The 21,441-nt window shown below is 42.2% G+C and overlaps 1 protein-coding gene across 1 annotated transcript in view; it reads left to right on the forward strand.

Moving 5' to 3' along the window:
• Positions 1–5,842, forward strand: part of FER1L6 (fer-1 like family member 6) — a 70,030-nt gene extending 64,188 nt beyond the window's left edge. Inside the window, exons 37-40 of the mRNA XM_085324673.1 lie at positions 416–657; positions 1,003–1,166; positions 3,117–3,217; positions 5,656–5,842. Coding sequence (XP_085180799.1) covers positions 416–657; positions 1,003–1,166; positions 3,117–3,217; positions 5,656–5,842 — 694 coding nt within the window. The remainder of the gene's footprint in view (positions 1–415; positions 658–1,002; positions 1,167–3,116; positions 3,218–5,655) is intronic.
• Positions 5,843–21,441: the final 15,599 nt, after the last annotated feature.

Genomic DNA, 21,441 nt, shown 5'->3' on the forward strand with positions numbered 1-21,441 from the left:
AATCAGTTCTGAAACACTGTCACAAGATTTATTAGCGTGGCACAACGTGAACAGAGTGTGGTTAGTGAAGGATATAAAAATAGTGCTCTTATTGCCTGTCCAAAACAAGACAGACCTCCTGGCTAATAGTAAATGGCCGAGTGGAATTTTTCCTGTCCGATCTAAATAAAATTCATGTTCTGACTCTCAAGTTTTGATCATYGCCGGCCATGGTTACATTCTGTGCCACAACTGCGAGGCTGCTGAGACCCCTGAGCTATGGCCATCACTGCACTGCCCCAGCCCTGAACTGCACTGTTACTTCCTACTGTTTGGGGAAGAGCTAGGAAAAGATCATTCTTGTAACTGAATGCTAAAAACCACAATTCAAGCTCCTCTGGTGACTACCATGTATTCAACTATGTGCTTACTGTAGGTGGATAAAGGGCCTGGAAGAGGACAAGCAGGAGACAGATGTACATTACAACTCCTTGACGGGAGAGGGGAACTTCAACTGGCGCTTTGTGTTCCCTTTCCGCTATCTCCCAGCAGAGAAACAAATGGTGGTTAGTAAAAGAGAAAACATATTTTCCTTGGAAAAGACAGAGCGCAAAATACCCGCTGAGCTGGTGCTTCAGGTATGGGACTTCGAAAGACTGTCTTCAGATGATTTCTTGGGTAAGTATGCAAAGAAACTGTCGGAACTTCATCAGAGGTTTCCCCAGACCCTTATTTTATAGAGGTACATACAAGGAGGTGTCTGGGACCCAAAGTTTGCTTGTATGTCTCTGAAGTACCAAACTGCAGACTTATACCATTTCTTGGAGACAGAATAACTAGGAACTCAGATGAGACAAAGCTAATGTAATATTAAGAAATGGCTGATGATGCAAAAAGCTTCACAGCCAGCAGCTTGGGCCCAAGCTGCTGTGTTGCTCTGCATATCTTAGCTGGAAACTGCTGTTTTGAGTATTTTCACGTCTGYCCAGTCTCTGAATGTTGTTGCATTATTTCTCCCTCCAGGCACGCTTGAAATGAACCTGAATGGGTTCCCTCGAGCAGCCAAGACAGCCAAGAGCTGTGACCTAAACATGGTTGTGGCAGTAAGTGAAGAAAACAAGATCTCTATATTTCAGCAGAAGCGTGTCAGAGGCTGGTGGCCTTTTGTCAAGGCTGGGGAACTCACGGTAAGAAGCCCTCTAGAGAGTTATAGAAGCTTTTCTTTTGGATTGATATACTTTACTGAGATCYGAAAAAGAGACAGATGCTAATTTTACACAGGTTGCATGAAGAACAACCAGCACTGGCAATCCATAGGACTTCTCTAAATACTTCAATGGTCCCCTGTAGATTGGGTTCAGATGATCCCAAGCAAGGAGAGCACTTTATATTTTTCCTTTGCTTCCTTCTACTGCTCATCTCCCAGCACACTGGATGAGTAGAGTGGAGAAGCAGGTGTTTCCAGCCATCATCATGTCAGCTTGAGCATGGGACAAATTTCATCCGCTTATTCATTTCTTTTCTACTTATTTCACACTTTAAGCTGGGCAAAGGACCTGATTTTGGAGCCTACCATCACTCTCCTTGCTAGTGACACATCTCAAGTGGAAAGTATGTGGTCTGCTCTTCCTCTTGAAGAATAAGCCAATTACTTCTTTGTTTCATTGGCAAAATAGAATGCAAAGGGGAATTACAACTTCCCCAAAGCCCTACAAATCTCATTATGTAAGAAATATCCTCCTAAGAAGGTTAGAAGTGTAGCCAYATTAACTTTCACCAGCCCAAAGCAAGAGTGCTTGCAGCAGGGTGTAAGTCTCACTCAGCACGTTTAACATTAACATTGTGAATACAATGTTCAAAAAAAACTTCCCCCTTTTACCTCTCTTTAAGGTTCCTTTGTACTGTTACAGCAGCACAGGAGTCCTCAGTGTAAATGAACAGCTCTACTCCTCTGTTTCCTAAGTACAGTGCCAGTATCTAGCCACGAAGTACATCCTGATAGTTAACTCTGCGTATGTTTTTTGGGGCATGTCTATCATGAAACCAAGCATGAAGCAGAGCTGCATAAGCTCATGAAGGAAAACCTGAGCTGGTGAGCTCACGTGGCCATAGAGCACTCTGGAAGCTTAGAGCTGGACCTGGGCCTCTCTGTACCCTGTCCCCACACTTTCGGTTCTGGGGTTAGCATGGGCAATGTGTTTTCAGCTCCATCCGTACAAGGACAGAGACCATCAGCTACAAGCTAGGTTCCTATAAAATAACTCTTCTCCGAATTCACCTGCTGTGGTCTCATTTTAGGGGACCTCCCTCCCCCTCTAGACTTCCATTGATTCTTCAAGGGTTCTTGCATCCACTTTCCTATAACCTCACCTATTTTCATCTTTCTGTTTCTTCTAGCAAAAAGAATGTTTTTAGAAAAGGTATCATCCTCAAGTTCATTGCTCTTTCAAACTGAACRTGACTGCCTACTTTCCACAGGTTTAATGAAGGGACTCTCCTCCCAGATCCCAGCTTTGACTCCATCTGGAGGACCTCAAATGGACTTTGGATCTACCTGTCAGACTCATATTATTTTAGCCTTTTTATTACCTGAATATAGCTCAAACACTGCTTCTTGCTTTAGCATTGCATGATATTTCTGCACACAGATCCTGTTTCTAGCCATCTTCTTTTTGAGAGCTGAGATTCCACAGACCAGCCCAACTACTCCAGCTATAAGGCTGGCCAAATTTCCCCTCACTGCTGCAATGCACCTTGTTCTCTCCAGCCTCCTAGCTCCCAGCTCAATCATTCAACTCTGCAGAGACACATGATAGTTGAGGTGAACAGAATTAGGTTTTGCAATAGGTTTTTTCAGATCAATTCCTTTGTAATTTAGGAAGCAGAAAAAGTTTTTATGGGTCCAGATGAAAACAACCTACTTCATTTCCTCATGGTCTCTGAGTGTATGTTAGGAATTTGATGCCTGCATTTCTCCTTTGTGCTTTCTTTTTAACTACAAAGTCTTTCTTTTATTTTCTTTAATCATTTTCCTTCACCCTTGGCTGCTTCCCTTATTTCCCCACAAGCCAAACTCCGCCGTGATTTATTTGTAATAACTCAGGATTGGATGTTTATGTATGATCTCTCTGATGTAGGGCAAAGTGGAAGCTGAATTTCACTTAGTCACAGCAGAAGAAGCTGAGAAGAATCCTGTAGGCAAAGCTCGAAAAGAGCCTGAGCCCTTGGAGAAACCCAAGTGAGTAGGACTATATTTGTTAAATAAGCTGGGGGCAGAGGCATGCAGTAGGAGGCAGGGAAGCTCAGGCCTCCTTTCGCTGATCGTGGCTTTTCTCTCCTTTTGTGCTGTAACCTTGAGAAAGCCGTTTGACCTGCTTCTGAGTCCCAGTGTGTCCGTGTGACAGGGCAGGCTGGCGGTACTCATAGCTGGCAGCATGTTCCAGGTGAGCTGAAATGTCTTTCAGCCAAAATAAAGCCAAAATAAATCATGTTACCTTCCATYTGGCCTCAGCTAGAGTTCACATGTGGGCCAATTTCACAGCTGACCTGGCACCATCGTAATTTATTCATAAATCAACACCTCAGTTTGAGCACGTAGTAATATCAGAGATGTTCACTCCCTTAAGGGGATAAGTATAAGCGGTTAATGTTTAAGTGCTTTGAAATGATTGTATTCAGCATTCACTAGGACCATTTTTTTTATTAATCTGCCCATTAGGAGCCAGACTTCTAGTATTAGGAAACAAGAATTATTTGCACACATATGAGTGTCTTAGTTGCTACATACCGGCAGAAAACTGACCTCTGTGTAAGTCTAGTGCTTTTTGCATAAACTGAGCATATGCAAATAAAGGCGTATAAGCCGTGAAAATCGAAGCATATGGGAATCACACCACTGTAACAAATCTACCTCTGATTTTACTGTACATCATAATCAGAGAATGAAGCCACTTATTTTTCAACATAAGACTTTCTAATGAGGATATTTTAAAATGGCAGGTGATCTGGAAGGAGCACTTGATCTTTCAATATTTGCCACACTAGAAGTGACTGTATTTCCTGTATTCAGGAAAAAAGCTCRTATTTCAGCTCATAAATTGTGTATATCATAATGAGCTAAATAAAAAAAAGCAAATACACTGAAATGAGATTTCTTCCTAAAGAAGAATTTTTCTTCTGGAATCAATTGAAAATGATAATAGTAATGGTAGCATATTCCATTTTTTTTGTTTGCCTGTTACGTATCTTGGGATAAACATCAAAAAGAATAAAAGAGCATAAAGGCAGAATTGCCAATACCCCTAAAAACGATTTCAACTTCAAAGCCTGAGCAGTGGAGATTATATTACCTGTGTTGCACAGGAAACTAGTTAAATAAGACAGAGTTTGTTTTTTTTCTGTCTGTAAAAGTTATGAAAAGCCCTTGAGTAGCTGGAACACATGCAATAATGATTTTCTTACTCAAGATTATTGTTCAATCAATCAATTTTACTACTTATCCATTTTTTTTAGAATTCCTTTATATCTGGAGGGCTTATTTGTCAATTTACTTCTGAGCCATGTCCACCCTCAGTGTAAAATGCTTTTAATTAAAWGATGTTCCATTGACCTTTCCAATTTCCTGACTTTCTGTCAGATTGSAGTTCACTTTCACATTCCTGGTGAATACTCAAGATGACTGAAACATTGTTCATACTCTTTAACAGCTTTCTGAAGTAAGACACAGTCGTTGCTCTTTGTGATGTCTGGTCTTAATTTTATTCTCCTTACTACACCGTCGGCACAATTACAGCAATATTTGATAGGGAAAAGCAATATGCACCCAATTATGCTGCTGGTAATGTTGCTCAGCATCAGTGTACGCTGCAGGTCATCCCATCATACACAGCTGACAGATGTTGTCTCAGCTCGTTGCAGGGGTAAAGCTACTAAAGTCAGAGGCATAATTACCGCCGAGGCTGCGTGGCATGGCAGAGAGGAGATTAAGCTAACATTTTTCCTAAGGCGATCGTGGTCTTCCTCTCCGCACTCAGCCAGCTTTGTCGCACAGTGTAAAGCGACTTCAGGTTATATGAGGCTGCTTTTTAGGACAAGAATATGGCATGGGACAACATTTGGAAAAAAAAATAGGATGGTAGTGTGCAGAAAAAGGTGGCTCTTCTTGCCGTTGTGTAGTCAGACAAACTAAGCAGATTTTTGGGKGTCCACCTCTTGTTGTCAAGAGAACTGTTTTAAAACTCCTTCTGGCAGTATGATATTTTGGGCTGTACAGCAGGCCTGAGCTGCCGCTGTGCCTGACACGACACTGCTRTGAATAAAAAGCTTCATACTCAGGAAGCTCAGGACAACTGCATCTCTCCTTCAGGATTTATGGCTGTCTTGTCTGTAATCTTGAACTCCATATCTTGTCTCAAATGGGAATAGTTATGAAATGTGAACTGGAATTTCATTTCCAGTGGTGTGTGGAGCATGCACTCAGGGGCTGATGGAAGAAGAGTGACCCAAGAGCAGGTAAAACTCATAGAAATCCCCTCTGGGGAGTTTATAAGCCCTTCAGTGAGCTCCTCGGAGTTAAAGATGCTTTTTAGACTCAGTTTTGCAGTGCGTTCACTTTGGAAATATCCAAATCTGCCTTTAACAAAGTTTTTCTTTCTTTTCTACTCTCTTCCCTTTTAGCCGACCAGATACATCCTTTTCTTGGTTTGTAAATCCTTTCAAGTGTTTGTATCACCTGATCTGGAGAAATTACAAGAAGTACATTATCATCGGCATAATTCTGCTTATTATCKTTGTCTTCTTGGTGCTTTTCATCTACACACTGCCAGGGGCCATCAGTCGTAGGATAGTTGTAGGATCATCATAGGATTATGGCTCTCACTGTAACTAATTGTACACAGATGCTTCAGTTAAAAATAAAAGTCAAGCATATAGAATTAATGAGCCTGAAACATATCTCATTCCTTGTAAACAGAAAATGTAACTAGTCCTATCACAAACTAGAGCTGTCTTAGAATAGATGAAAATTTTTATTCTTTGGCTACTCATTCAGACTCAACCTTAATGTGCATTATCATAAAGATGCCACTGTAGATTTAGTGACAAAGTCTGATTCTGCATCTAAGACTGAGTTTGAAAGTAAATTAATTAATACCATGCAAAAACTTGACAAATCAAGTATTTATTTTTTTATTATTAAGTGAATAAATACTGAGAGCAAAATCTGTACACAGAGTTGGATCTACAGTTCAGTCCTTGGATAATTTTGTAATCAATTATTTTAGCTGTTTTCAATGACTTTATAAGKGTACTATTGTTTTGGGATAAACAGTTTATTTAAAAAAAATCAAAATTTAAATTATTTCACTTTGTGTCGTGCAGATTTTTTCCCACGTCTCACAATAGGAGCTCTTTGCTCTATAAACAGAGATCTTGCATATGTGYAAATGATAAAAGTGGCAGTGAAGGGAGGAGGAAGGGGCAGAGATCAAAAGACCTTTTTCCAGCTGTAGTTCAAAAGAGCAGGAGGTTGCTGGACGGATGATGGACTCAGCTGCAGGCTTTGCAGCAACAAATGATCCTTGTGAAGGAAAAGGAATAGGGAAACTCCTGTTGCTAGATGAAAAGGAGAAAAGGAGAATGAAGAAGAGAAAGGATGCAGAGTGGAACAAGACATGGCAGATTAAAGAAAACAATTAATGAAACCTTGCACAATCATCAGAGTCAAAATCCTCATCCTGTTTGAGAATACAGAAAATATTGCCGCCTACGTCATACGCAAGTGAGGCTCGATAACTTAATGGTCCCACTGGCCTTAAAATGAGTGAATTTGTAGTAGCTATAAAAATCTCCTTTGGCCTCCTCTGTGGTTAGATGTGGCATAAGGTAACCTGTGAGAAAAAGCCTTCATCATGCTCCTGCCATACAGACAGTGGAGAGTCTGAGCTCTTATGCAGGACTGAGCCTCTCTTCACCCTTTGMAAATTTTGAAGCATCAAAGGAGAAGAAGAAAAAAGAAATCCTAGAAATGCTGAGAACACTGCCAGGCTCAGCGTGCAGGAACGAAGATTTAAACACAGCATCAATCTCAGAGGTCATTCCATGGGATGCTGCCATGGCTTCAGTTTGTACGCGGCTTGTTTCAAGGCCGTGCAGAGCAGCTCTGTTGTCCCATCTGGCCAAGAAAACAGGTTCTTGAAGTGTTCTGAAAAATGGGTGGCAGGGAAACTCCTGCAGAGAAAATGCTTTACCTTTTAAAAGCATTTTAGAGGCTTTTCTTTGGATGTGGTGAATTGTCCTCTGAAAGTGGCTCTTCTTTCTGCTGCTGAGAGAGGAAGACGGATGAAGGTAAGTAAGTTGAAAGCACCCCATCCAGCATGTGATGGCACTTAATATTTCTTCAGGCTTTCATGTTTTAAGTATTTGATAAATGTGGTTGAATTATTTAGGCATATGAATAACWCCACTACAATTAGATGTGTGGCAAAGTACCCCATTACGTGGGCTGGCATTCACTCCCTCGCCCAGCTCCAGGTACCAAGCCTTGACTCTGGACCACAGCAGCAAACACACAGTGGCAGCACCGTTACGAAAAGCCTGAGGTACTCGAGTCCTGATCAGAGTCTGGATGAGCCACAACTTTGCATTGACACTGTCTCGCTAATTCCCTTGTATCCCAGGGCAAATAGCCACCCCCTTCAGCCCTGTTGTCCTTGATGTCTTCAATTTCCACAGCACAGACATTCCTGAACTTCTCCTATTGCTGAGCCCTGGGGTGCCTGACTCTCTGGACAACCCAGCAGCCTGGGCTTAAAAGAGTAGGCAAGCTTAATCATCCAGAAGTCTTAAGCTGTTCATGGTACATTGTCCCTTGGGGCAAAGCTAAATTGAATACTTTTTCTTTTTCTTTTTCTTTTTTTTTTTTTTTTTTTTCCAGCTGGCTGCAAAGTAGCTGGAGAGGTAGAGCTGTCAGTACATATCAGAGAGACATAATATATCATCTCTGAATGTTGGGCTGCTCAGGTAGATGCCAGATGTTACGGTTTAGCATCTTAAGTGGGTTTGTGTTGACATGGGCTTTGTGGCTAATAGGGAATGAGGTATAAACAGAGGACTGTTGTTAGTGTCAAGTGCTGATACCCATTGCAAAAAGAAGGAAGAGGTCCTTGTTCTGAGCAGTTATTTCAACACTAGTTTGCAATTTATGCTGGCTCAATTTTGTGGCCAGCTGGTACAACTTGGACTTTTATCAACTGATTTCTGACCACAAATAGCTCATTAAATTGCTGAGTGCTGCCACTGGCAAACATARGATTTGTGGATGTAAGGCTGTGCTCTCAGAATAGGAAGCATCTAAAAAATATTTGGAAAATAATAGCCTACCACAGCTAATCCAAAGAGGCATGTCCTGCTTTGAGTCATATGGCTTGCAACAATAAATACTACTTTGTGCTTCAAAATTTCTTCTCAGTTGGGAGCAGACATTATCCTTCTGGGGGCCAAACCTAAAAGACAGAGAGACCTCTGCTGTAACTGTTGAGATGAATTCACGTTTAGGATGTATTTACTTCTGAGTCCTCAATTTCAGATACCTTCAGTCTAAATTTTAGATGCAAATCCACCTCCTGGTGGCATCTAAGGAGCCCTGTCATTTAGCAGCTGTGGAGCAAGAGGASCCTGATCGGTTCTTCATTCTCTAGCCTCAAGTCTTCAGACGATTAGACCTTTCTGAAACTATGGGCACATCCAGATGAATGGTTGAGGACAGACATGCCAGAGGGTTGTGCTGACCAGACTGAAGCCRGTTCTAGTCTGGAAACAAGGAAACATGAAAATGCTTTCATCTGGGCATATCAGGACACAACAACAAGCGAAAACAGTTCTCAGSTTGCAGTCAGGAGAATGGGAAGAACAAACAGTAGTCAGACATCACCTACACGTGCAGCCATTGCTTTTAAGTGAATGTATAGCATTTTCAGTCAATAGTAATTACTTTTGCTTCAAACTAAGTGGCTTAGTTTATAAATCCTCCCAGCAGATGTCCAACAGCACAGTGGCAGAGACAGCTCAACAGGGGAAGATGGACCTCTGCCTTGTTCTGACGACATAGCTGAAAAAAACTGAGGAAAGGAAATGGAAAYGGAAAGTTTACTTTTAAAGAGGAAAAACAAGATATAATCAAGACATAAAGTGAACTAGTAAAAGAGGAATGGTCCTCTACAGAAAAAAGCTCAGGTCCAGACATATTCATAGGCATATGAAATGAAATCTTTATGATATGTTATTACATGTGTCAGAAGCAAGGACCATTACTGCCATTGCGGAGTGGAGATGTGAAAAAAACATTCACTTTAACAGAGCAGGATGAAAGTGATAGAAAAACACTATCAGATCTTTGCCAGCAGGGCCTCCCRTAAAAGGGACCAGTATCAAATAAACTCAACAGATATTACAGAATTGTAAGGCCTCAAGGAAAATAACTTTTTTTTTTATACCTTTGTCACTTCTATTGGCTCAGTTGTGGAACATACATTAACACGTTAATAGTACAGACAAGCAAAAGCATGAAATGTTAAGCAGCAGCAGATGTTTTGACCTGGACCCATGGAGTGAAARATGGGATTTGACCTTTACACTCTTGGCCAATAAAGTCAGATAGTTACTGGTAATCCTATGATGGTGGGGTCACCATAGTCTCATTTCGTTTTCTTCTTTAAGAGCAGAGAAGAGCTGTTACCACTGATCTGGCTGCAGTATAGTAACTAGGCAATGGTGAAGGATGAGCCTTACTGCACCGATATATTTTGAAAATTTTGTATTACCATGTAACTTATGAGGACAAAAAACTATCTTAACCACACACATTTCATAATGCAGCAAATTTCAGAKAATAAACATGCTGTTCCTGACCCTTGCTAGGATAATATTCAACACCAAACAGTATTTACCTGCATAAGCAAAAGCTATCCCAGTCCAAAGGTCTGTTGAAGACCAACTGTTTATGCTTGTTGCTCTGGAAAATACCGTCTTGTGAAATGATAACTGGATGCACAGGGGGTTAAGGATGGGGCCACATGCAGCACCCACTAGCAGCATTCCCAATTCATAAAGCCACAGGCCCTCAGAAAACCCTCAGAAAAGCTCAGGTATAGGTTTCYCCATTGTCTGAATTATTCTCTCATAATTCAGGAGCTTAAACTATCATGAGATTAAAAGTGAATCAGGGGAAAATTATAATTTCTTTTCCCTGTCTTTCYGACTCCCCCTTGCTGCCCACTGGGTGAGACAGAAACAATCTGTGCTCTATTTTGTTGTGAGCCAAGTTCCCACCAAACCCCCATGGAGGCTGAGATACCCAGCAGTGCATGACAACCACAGTGTCCCCAAGCAAGCCCAGCACGTGGCAAGGCACAGCTCTGAGGCTATACCAGGGGATGAGGTTTCACACCCAGCTTCACGCTGGGTCAGCTAGGATGTGCTCACCTTCATCTGCAAAGACATTTCTGGAAAACTCACTGGTTCCTCTTCAGCTTCTGTATTTTGTGGAGCTAATCTATACGTCTCATACCATGAGCTCCTGTCTCAGCAGAGCCCTGGACCTGGCTGGTACACCAGCTGTTGAGAGGGACAACACTGATGTCTACAGCTTAACACTCTCTTGAGTAATCTGCTCTGGAGACCTGTTTTCCTCTCTGTCATGTGGACTTTTGGACGTGGTACAAACCCCTTAGCAATGGCACATCCCTTTGTTTCTCCATGCAGGAAAGCACCTTAAAGGGGGAGACTTGACACCATTTCATGGCTCTGCCATGGACTCCCTCTTTGCCTTTTAACAAGGCACAGCAAGTCAGGTTTTCACATGAAGTGTGAAAAGCATCAGGAAATGATTAAATCTGAATAAGTTCCCATATCCATTATCCCTAACTAGGGACCAAATGGTGAAAAAAGTGAAAGGTCAAGTTTTAGAAATGTATCTTCCAGTTTTCAGTGTATAAGGAAATGCTTAGGTGTTTCTGAAAGGCTAGTCTTTTTATTTTCTTTAGGTTCTTGCAACCATTTTAAAAATGAAGATAACAATATATTTGGTAGAAATTGTGGATAGCTTACTCAATTCATTTTAGTGGAATTATTATTCTGAGGTTAGCTTTTCATAGCTAAACTGCATTAATGTTGTACTGAATCCTGAATTAACGGGCTCACAGAGCAATTTATCCTACAAAACAAAGCAAGCAAGAAAAACTACAATCCAAAACAGACTGGATGCATATTTATTCTGTAGTTACCATTCTTTTGAGACAATAAATTTGAAAGCATTGTGCTGCTGCATTGTTTTGAAGGCTAATATGAAATTGCCTGAGATCTCAAGATGGCCTGGATTCAGGTTTTGGGGGTGCGGGTGGATTGCTTGCTTAGGGGGGATTGCCTGAACTTTCTTAAAAGTTAAAATTCTGGGAATGTTGAAGCAATTTTCTTCTGCTAAGAGATTTCTTTGCTAATCAGAAAAGGTTTGAAGGCACTATGATTGACGTTCATAAGATCATAGCTCAAGAGGTTACTTTATCTGAAGCACCTGGGGTCTCCCTGCCATTACACCAGTGTCCCATGATTTTGCATGGCCTGTATTAGTAAGGGCAAGGTGTCCTCCACTTCCACCCTAATTTCACTAAGGGAGAAAGGTGGTCACCACCTTTCATGATATACCAAGGACATACTGGAAAAAAAGAAGGTGTTACCCAGACCTTTGAATCTTTTCCCATGCTTAAAGGTACCTTTTGATGTTTAACTGTCACCACTTTGCTGCCCATCTAGGTAAGAGACAGCTGTACACATGCTACCTGGAATATTATAAATCAGACTTAAATCCCAGAACATGCTCTGTAGCCTCAGACGGTTCCACAAAGCCTAGAAATACCTTGTAATGTCGCAGTAGCTGCTGCTTCGGAGATGTGACAATAAGAGTTTGCTGGGGTGGTGATTCATCTGGGACTGTAAAAGCCGAAAGGATCAGAGGGAGACTGCGGGTTTGCCTGGCTCTGCTTTCTGCAGAATATTTTGTACTTTGCTACCATCCTGGGAAGTACACTGCACCTGGCAGGTTTATCTCTGTAGTGACTAATACCTACATTAAAATGACTTCTACATTTTGAAGAAACAAGCCACCTGATGAGATGATATAAGAATTTGTTTCCTCCCCATGTTAGTCACAGAAATGGCTTCTGATTACCAGGAGAAGCTCCTCGTTGTGCTCTGAGCTCCAGAAGGGATATTTATGAGATTGGCCGAACACCCTGCTCGCCTTCAGCTCCCAAGTGTGGAGTGCTGTCCCTTTCCAGACAAATTTATACATTTTCTATCTATTATTTGTGGCGGGGGAAAAGCTCAACCCAAGAGCTAGTTCCTACTCCCAGACACTGGGTATATGACAAACATCTCTCCTTTCTTCTTTTTCTAAAAGCAAGCAAACAAACAACTTTTCACCTCTTCCTAATAGAGAAATGATCATTTATAAAAATCTTCAAGATTGTTTGTCTTCTAAGGATTTCTCCAAACAGGTATAGAGACCAATCAGAGCTACATTAATTAGCAGAGACTGTGCATTTGCTTCCAAGATGCCCCTCTGTCAAGGCTCCATGACTCCTTGGCAGTAACAGAGGTCCACTTTCATTACTAGCAAACTGGAAAGATCTCTAGCTGTTGCTTTCTCTCCTGTGGACAGATGAGTAACCCCAGCTGAACTCTCTCTGATGACATTGACAGCTAATTAGCATGCTAATTCCAGCATCCTGGTATTTCAAAGTAACCTTCCCGTCATACCACTGAACTTTTTCACRTTTCAGCTCTTTGAAAGGGCAGTGCTTGACTTGCCTGCGTGGGGAGATGCCGTTATCAGCAACGCCTCCCGCTTTTGCTGCACTGATGACTGATGCTCTTACTGCAAGCACCTGGGTCATCCTGGTTTGCAAAGTGGAAAAGTGCAATTGCGCTGCATGTAACCCAGCTGGAGAGTAGCTTTGCAGAGAAGGATCAGTGGGTGCTGGCAAACAGTAAGTCAAACATGAGCCTGCAGTGTGTCCTTGCAGAAAAGAAGGCTAACAGCCTCCTGGCTGCATTAGGCAGAGCATTGCCAGCAGGTCAAGGCACATGATCCTTCTCCTCTCATCTGCAGGTATTAAGACTTCTGCCTCAAATGACTTACACGAAATACGTATATAGAAATTTGGAATCCATTAGTAGGCAATATAGTCACTGGAGATGGGAAACTACTGACATATTAGCAATACAGAACACTTTGAATGTCCACGTAGAATCAGTAAGGTTGGAAGGGACCTCTGGAGATCAGCTAGTCCAACCTCCCTGCTCAGCAGGGTCACCTACAGCATGTTAGACATGGTTGCATCCAGGCAGGCCTTGAAGATCTCCAGAAAAGGACACTGCACACCCTCTCTGGACAACCTGTGCCAGGGCTCCGTCACTCTCACAGGGAAGAAATTCCCCCTCACGSTCAGGCAGAACTTCCTGTGCTTCAATTTCTGCCCATTGCCTCTTGTCCTGTCACATGGGACACCTGAAAAGAGTTTGTCTCTGTCCCCCTGAAACTCTTCCTTCAGGTACTTGTACACATTGATCAGATCCCCCCTCAGTCTTCTCTTCCCCAGGCTGAAGAGGCCCAGCTCTCGCAGCCGTTCCTCGTAGGGAAGGTGCTCCAGCCCTCTGATCATCTTCGTAGCCCTACACTGGACTCTCTCCAGTAGCTCCATGTCTCTCTTGTMCTGGGGAGCCCAGAACTGGACACAGTACTCAAGATGAGGCCTCCCCAGGGCTGAGTAGAGGGGCAGGATCACCTCCCTTGACCTGCTGGCAACACTCTTCCTAATGCACCCCAGGAGACCATTGGCCTTCTTGGCCACAATGGCACATTGCTGGTTTAACAGAATATTTAAATTGCTTTTGCCTTTCTCCAGTGGTTTCCTTTTGCTCCACTTCTTTGTTATTCTCCACACTTTGCTTCAGTTAAATCYTTATCCTGAAGGGTCTCTGTGCTCTTGCTTCTCAAATCTGGGCAGTCTCTAGGATATCACACCTCAGACTGGATTCTTTCACTCACTTTTGCTTCCTGCAGCCTAGGTGGCTACAGGCAGTAGCCACCTCTGGACAGTACCTCCTCTGGACCCTCTGTCTTTCTGGCCTTCCCCACGGATTTACCATTACAATAAGGTCTTGCTGAAATATTAAAGAAAGCACTTTTCAAAAGTCTCTGACATCATCGTGGTTTTATTTGTCTTTTGGCATGTGAATACCTTAAAGCAACAGATCTCCAGAGCTGGTACCATAAGTGTAGATGGCTGGTCACAGCTTGCCTGAAAATGCTACCCTATAGCACTTATACACTTATACTTTTCAACACCACAAGAATAAATATTGTACAATAAAGTCAATATACTAAAAAAGCAAACTATTAATCAGATGATTAATGGGATTAACCTTATTCACACATTTCCTTCCCTAGATATCTTTTTTTGCGGTGGCTTTCCCAGTCTTGGTTGTGACTGAATCAGCAAAGGATTCAGCATCTCCTTCAGCATGTGCGACCACAAGGGGGGCCCACGCACTGCTCTGTGAACCTACGCTGATTTTCACATAGCAGGGTCAAGTCTTCCCGCTCAAGCACAGCAGCTGACACCATGGCACAAGGAGCTGGAGCAGGTAACGCATCTGTGAGGAGCACTTACGGAGTGGATACTTTAAACATGAGAATGTGGAATTCAGGATTCAAAAGCCAGCCACTGTGACTGCCCTCCCAGGAACGTGGTAGATCCTTGAGAGAGATGAATATTTTCCTTTTCTAATGTCATCTGTGTGATTCTCAATAGCCAGCATCTCTCATGAATGATGCTCACTGCCAATCAGGATGGACATTTGGAGGGATCAACATCCTTGGAGGGTGGGATCAGCACCCATGGGCTTGAGAAGTAGGAATTTATTAAATCCTGCAGTTGTTTGAGCTTTGGACATACCTAAAATGTTCCTACTCTGAAAAGTGAGACTAGGATTCTTTGTAAGTGTTTTTTAATGTTGTTTTCACATGTATGACAAGGAGAGGAAAGATAGAAAGACTGAAACTTTTCTACCGACTCCATGGGCTTTGGTTGGGGCTTTTTGTTTGCAAGAACAAAGGTTATGCATACAACTAAAAAGAAATATGACCATCAAGTTTAGAAATACCTATGTTTGCCAATAAATGTGGTCCAAATTCTATTTCAGCCTTCTTAAGTTCCAGTGATTGCAGAGCACCTAAAGCCCCTCAAGTCCCGTATCTTCTTTATTTTTGAGAACTTTACTTTTCCCCAAATTACATCTGATTCTGATTACTTCTGATTCTGTGACTAGAATTTTGTGGATTTGTTTCAGTTCTTCCATTTCGTGGTTTGAGAAATCTAGCAGATTTTGAAAAAGGAAAGTGCAGACTAACTAAAACATAGGATTACTGTAACAGATAAGACTGTGAGATGTCAGCTCCAGCTTTGCACCCCAGCTTTCTACTCGAGACTGTGAGATCTTGCATTGTTGAATAGCTCTTTGCCAAAGCCTTGCCTGACTATGTTGGACTAATTATTTCTGAGGAGTTTTTTCCAATTGGACAAAAAGGTAAGTTGTACCTGCAAAACAGTAATTTCTGGGGTGCTGAATGACATCTAGAGGTGTGTCAGACCTCAGACATTCAAATGCTTTTACCAGAGCAAAAACGTTTTTTTAGAAACAGAATGAAAAAGTTCTAACATCTGCTTGAAAGGTTGTTCCACTTGGTTAGTATTCAGATATGCTAATGTATTCATTGTGAGAGAATTATCCTGCTGCAGACAAAGCTAAAGACTAACTGCTGCCGTCATTTTCATATCAATAGCTTCACGAAAAGCAAAGGGCTTGATTCTGAATTTACTGCGATTGGTTTTACTCTCACTGTGAGGAAGTTCCTTCTGACTCATCTGGAGAGCAGCCTGAGGCCCTCCTAGACAGACTGSGGGATGAATACGTGGGAAGAGAAATACTGATTCATACTTTGAGTCTGCTCCTGGAAGAGTTACGATACTAAACATGCCTTGCTGATCCCGCCTTTGCTAACYGATCCCATCTGACAGAGCTTAAGGCTGAACAGATCATGCAATACGAATGGTAACGCTTGCTTTCACCCTGTCAGCTGATTATCTTGATCACTTCCAGCTTTCAGACTACTCACTTGCGTGCTTTGAGSTTACAAGACCTTCCCTGAAGTACCTGCTCTCAGGACAACATGGTTTCTAAACCAGCTTTCACTCACCACTAAAATTAGACATTCACCACTGTCAAGCGATTTGCTAAAAACTCTGTTTCTATTGCCGGATGCGACCCAGTCCCTGTGCTGCAAGGACGAGTAATTTCCTCCTCTTTGAAAGAAAGTAGCCTTACAGCTTTTTAGTGCCTGTTTCATTTTAAAAGCTGATCCTGCTAGCTCATGTCCTACCAGCAATTCTCATCTCTCCGTAGATGCATAATTGATTTATCTGGGCTCATAGCTGCTTTGGCTCATAGCACAAAGTGCTCAGAGCACGTTCCTTACTGAACCTGTATTTTTATCTTTGCCTTAGTAATTGGCTGCAAACTGAAGGATAAAAGCAGGTGTATCACATCTCTACAGTCATTTAGATTGGCAAACATGCACCCTGCTTGGAAATAAGTGAAAATGAGCCACAAAGAGAGTATTTTGCAAGAGCTGAAAGCACAAATTGAGGCCAGAACTTGAATCAAACTCCTGAGCATCTCTAACCCACAGGAGCAACTTAGGTCTGGAACCAGCTCCAAATTTCACAGCTGGCCATGCTAGCTCCAGGTTTTAGAGCAGCTTGAGTCTGACAGGAACAGATTTAGCAGCTGGATTAGGAGCCTTGTGRGACCTGTGCCAGAGGCTGACTCGGATGCTGCAGAAGCACTTCAGCACTGATTGGGTCAGCATTTGACAGCACCAGCCCACCCCCAGGTGACTCAGTCTAATCCCAGCTCTGTGCCCCTGATGACATTTTTACTGATCTTTGCTCTGCGCAAGTTTCTCWCAGGCCTTGGCTAATTCAAAACCACTGGCAGATTCTCTTGTATTTGTGTTGAATAAATCATGATCTTAGTCTCAGAAATCCAGGCAGTATTTTTTGCCARTGCTTTTGAGAAGGCAAGGCAATTTTGTCAACGAAAAATGTTACTTTAACCTGGGACAGTTTGAGAGCTCTTTGATTGTATTGCTTATAATTACATTAACTCAGAGTTAACACATATAATGTATACGTAATTAAAGAATACATATATACAAAATAATATATATGTAGATATAGGTGTATGCAGGTATATATAATGCTTGCCAAAGTATGCATGAAACTAATTATGGGATAGACAATATGGGTTATCATAGAAYCATAGAATCGGTGAGGTKGGAAGGGACCTCTGCAGATCATCTAGTCCGACCTCCCTGCTCAGCAGGGTCACCTAGAGCATGTTAGCCAGGGTTGCATCCAGGCAGGCCTTTATGCAGTCAATCATCCCGGGTATAGCTTAAGCATTAATCTGAAATAACTCTCTACAAGCTTTCAGCCTCTGGTTTAGCAAAGCATCACATGGGGAACTAATTCTGCTGTCACTGAAAACAGTGGGAGTTTTTGCATCTGATATACGTAGAGCGTGAGACTGATTGAATTCAATAAGTCATCAGATCGAGAGCAAGCAAGCTCCCTGCTGAAGGCTTAGGAGAAGCCTCTGCTGCCTCTCATCCAAAATACATGCTTACGATAGTTTATAGGTTGGAGGAAACTAAAAACACAGTAAAAAGAAGCCTCTGTGATCAAATGTACCACTATAAAAAAAGCTTGTAGTGGGTTCAGGATTTGTATTTTGTAGTGTAGGACTCAAYATGAAGACTGAAAGAAAAGGCCTCTCCAGACTGAAAACCCACTGCAGTTAGATCACAGCCCCAGGTACTGATTAGGCTCACCCAGAATCACAGGGTGCAGCTCTTGGGGGGTGGGTAGCATGCAAGGGTGTCGCTGGAGGGTCTGCCCGGGACACCCCTCTAGTACTGGAGGAAATGAGGCAGTCACTCACACTTACCTCACCACCCCCATTTTAGTGCCCTGGAGGCACTAGTAGGGGAACACCTCGACATCTTCACCGGTGGGTTTGTGTTCTCTGCACCTGCAGATGCTGCTCCAAGCTTATAAATGAGCTGTTGCTGCTGTAACACCTAAAAGGCCGTATTGAGATGGGACCAGTGATCCCAGRAAGCCTTTTTAGTGGAAAGTGACTGCAGAATTGAACCCTCTTAGTCAAAAGCATCTCAGTGCCAGATAAGAGGAGCATATAGCACCTGCGATGGTCCTTCCGAGAGATGGTGGAGAGGGATCTATTGAGTTCAGAGTGTTTGCATTGGAGACCCAGAACAAGTCATTTCAAYAGACATAAGAATCAAACCATCATGGGTATCAGACAGCACTGAATTAACAGCTAGAGTTTTCAGTGAAATCTTCCAAGSAAATGGTGGGCATGGTGGGCAAAACTAGAGCAATAGAGAAACTTACTTCATCCAATTTACTGATCAATCCTTTTATTGCAAAAGCTGAAAAGCAGTCTATGTAAATTCTAAAAAATAAATCATGTCTCAGCATTTGCTAAAGAGTAGCATTTCAGTTCAAAAATGAGTAAAAATAAACAATAAGACCAAATKAATGAGATAGAGAAAATTCTACCATGTCATTTGTGATTTTCAGCCACATCTATCATTTTCATTRCGTTTTTATTGGAATGTCAATTTTTGTCCATAATCTGTGCTGTGCTTTCACTGATCACTTGTTGAAGGAAATGGAGCAGCCTCATGCCAGAAGTGCATTACCTCATCATCACTCTCAGACAGTTTATTTAGTGATGTACTGTGACTCAGTTTATAAAGCATGAAGTGACYGGTTCCGTTAGAAGGACAAAACTTGAGTCATCTACCCAGAGCATTACCATCTATTCCTTTTTCTGCATTTTCCTGCTTGTAGAATAAGTAATTCATAGTTATATGCAGTTGTACTTTTGGAGTAAATCCTTTAGAAGAAAAACTGTTATTAAAGTGTAGTTACCAGGCTGCAGGGGCCTGTAAATCCACCTAGGCTAATGAGGAAGCTGGTAGTGCAAACTGTGTCACTCCATATACTGCAGATAAACTGCAGCACCAAGCCCAGACATTCTGGCCTCCTRAGGCAAATCCTCATGCAAATATTTATTTTAAAAATAAAAAGTATTCAAATTATTAATGCAAGACAGGCTATGTAAGTAAAAACACCATCTTTTATTAGATCAATCAGCACAAAATAAAAAATCAGTCAAGTTTTTGAGCACATAAGAGTTTCTTTAGATCTTCAACAGAAGCAGCAGATTTCAAAGCTAATACAAGCAGAGAAAGGTTGTCATAGCTTGACTAGCTACATATCTCCAAAGAAAAGGTAGTAGGTATCTCTCAAGTGGAAAGATATTAATAGGAAGGAGAAAAAAGTTGTGACATAGATATTTCCTAAGGGAAGAGAAAACAAGATAGTTTAGAAAGCCTGGAACATGGCTACTTTCCGCCACCTTYGTGGAGCAGGGTGAAGAGGACTTAGCAAGTAGAGTGTGTTGCACTGCCCAGTTCAGTGCTTTGTGCAGTATTTGCCCCACGTGATTACTGGAAGCAGAAGTGGCTGTTTTAATGTTGGTGGGACCAGATTAAAAATATATCAGTTCTGTAGGATCTCTCCAAGACTCTTCAGGGGCTGCAATTTCTGTGGCTGGGCATGGGTAACCTTGCTAGAACAACRTGAGTAATCAGAGAGGAAGAACTTGTCCCCTTTCTTCTCAGCTTCAGACTCTCTTTGCTGGGCTTGCCTGCCTCCTGAAAGCTGAGTGGAGGCAGAAAGCAGGACAAACTGCAAGCAGAGCATTACATATCCCTTGCCCACCATTCCCTTGGAAGATTTCACTTCTCAGATCCTTCTCCATCCTTGTCTCACTGTGCAACAGTGACAAARGGCTTCTGCAAAGCCGGGGCTTGTCAGGAGAGCTGCCTGCCCAAGGTGGGGGGCAGGAGATAGACATAGGGTTTTTGGGTGGAAAATAATTTGAGGGATGACAGAGGRAGCGTCCTTACTGTGTAGAAATTCACTTACTGGGAACTAATTTGTGAGGAGAAAGGATAAATTTGATGATGGAGCAGATTTTTAGAGGAGAGACATTGTCTAATGAGTACACAGAAAAGAGCTGTTCCCAGGAACAGGAGGAACGGCTCTGTGCAGAGGGAGTTTCATGTCCTTCCTGCTCACATTACTCGCTATGTTCACCGTGGGCTCTGCGTGTCCTCATTAAGCAGTGGTTTGATGTGTGCCCTTTGAAGTGGACTTGAAACTGTGACTAACATCTCCATTCTGGGAAACTGCCTGCGGTTGTACTGAGCTTTTCTTWATCTAGTTATTTCTGAACCCTCACACAAAGACAACCGTAGCCTGCAATTCAGCAGAAAGTTGCACTGAGAACAAGAAAGAGCAGGGAAAAAGTCATTGCAATTTACTCTTAGCACTTACAGCAGGGGAAAATAAATCATTTACTAGTTGAGAGAGACTCAGGCAAARAGAATCCAGAACACTCTCAACTGCTTGTCCTACAGCTAAGGTCCTGTAGCTTTCCCTTGTGTTAACACTGACCCTTGCATTTCTTAAAGCTACAAAATAACCAAATGATGGCTGCGAGGGAACCAACTGCATGCTGCAATGAGCAGTTAGCATCGGAAAGAGSCACCAGAGCTCAGACCGGGTACTTTCCAGCTATGCAGAAGATGCTCACTTCATTCTCTCTTCTCAGCATTCCCATTTATTCAACTATTCGCTGTAATCAAGACTAAACAGGGTGGAAATGGGATTTTAGAACTGGTCTGGATTCAACATTGCTACTGATGCCTTCTCTAATAAACAGACAAATAGGAAGCTTTCTGAGAAAAAGAATTCAAACCCTTGGCGGGCTGCCATTAAGATACACTGCCTCCCAGAAATAAAAACAGCTCCCAACTTATTTGTATGGTAATGGACTCATTCAGAGGCAAATATCTGCCTTCTTCCTAAACCTCAAATGAAAATAAGCCTGGGATAAACTTATTTTTATAGTATTTAAAAGAGTCTCAGATAGCACAGAGCACTCAGAGGAGGTGTGAGGGCTGCCAAGCACAGGGAGTGCTCTTCTCCCCAAGCCACCAGGAGAAGAGGGGAGGCATGGACAGACACATCTGACTTTTAAGAGGCAGCAAAGATATACTGAGTCCCATATGAATTATCTTCCTATAGAACAGCAAGKACTAAGCCTCCTTTAGTCTACAGCAGGTTCATTTTTCTTTTCTTTTTCTGTTTTTCAAAGTTTTAAGAATGGTGCTGTTAAATAGGATTTAAT

Source organism: Rhea americana, unplaced genomic scaffold (genome assembly GCF_003343005.1).
Source record: "Rhea americana isolate MKP2758 unplaced genomic scaffold, rheAme1 scaffold_0, whole genome shotgun sequence".
NCBI classification, from domain to species: Eukaryota; Metazoa; Chordata; class Aves; order Rheiformes; family Rheidae; genus Rhea; species Rhea americana.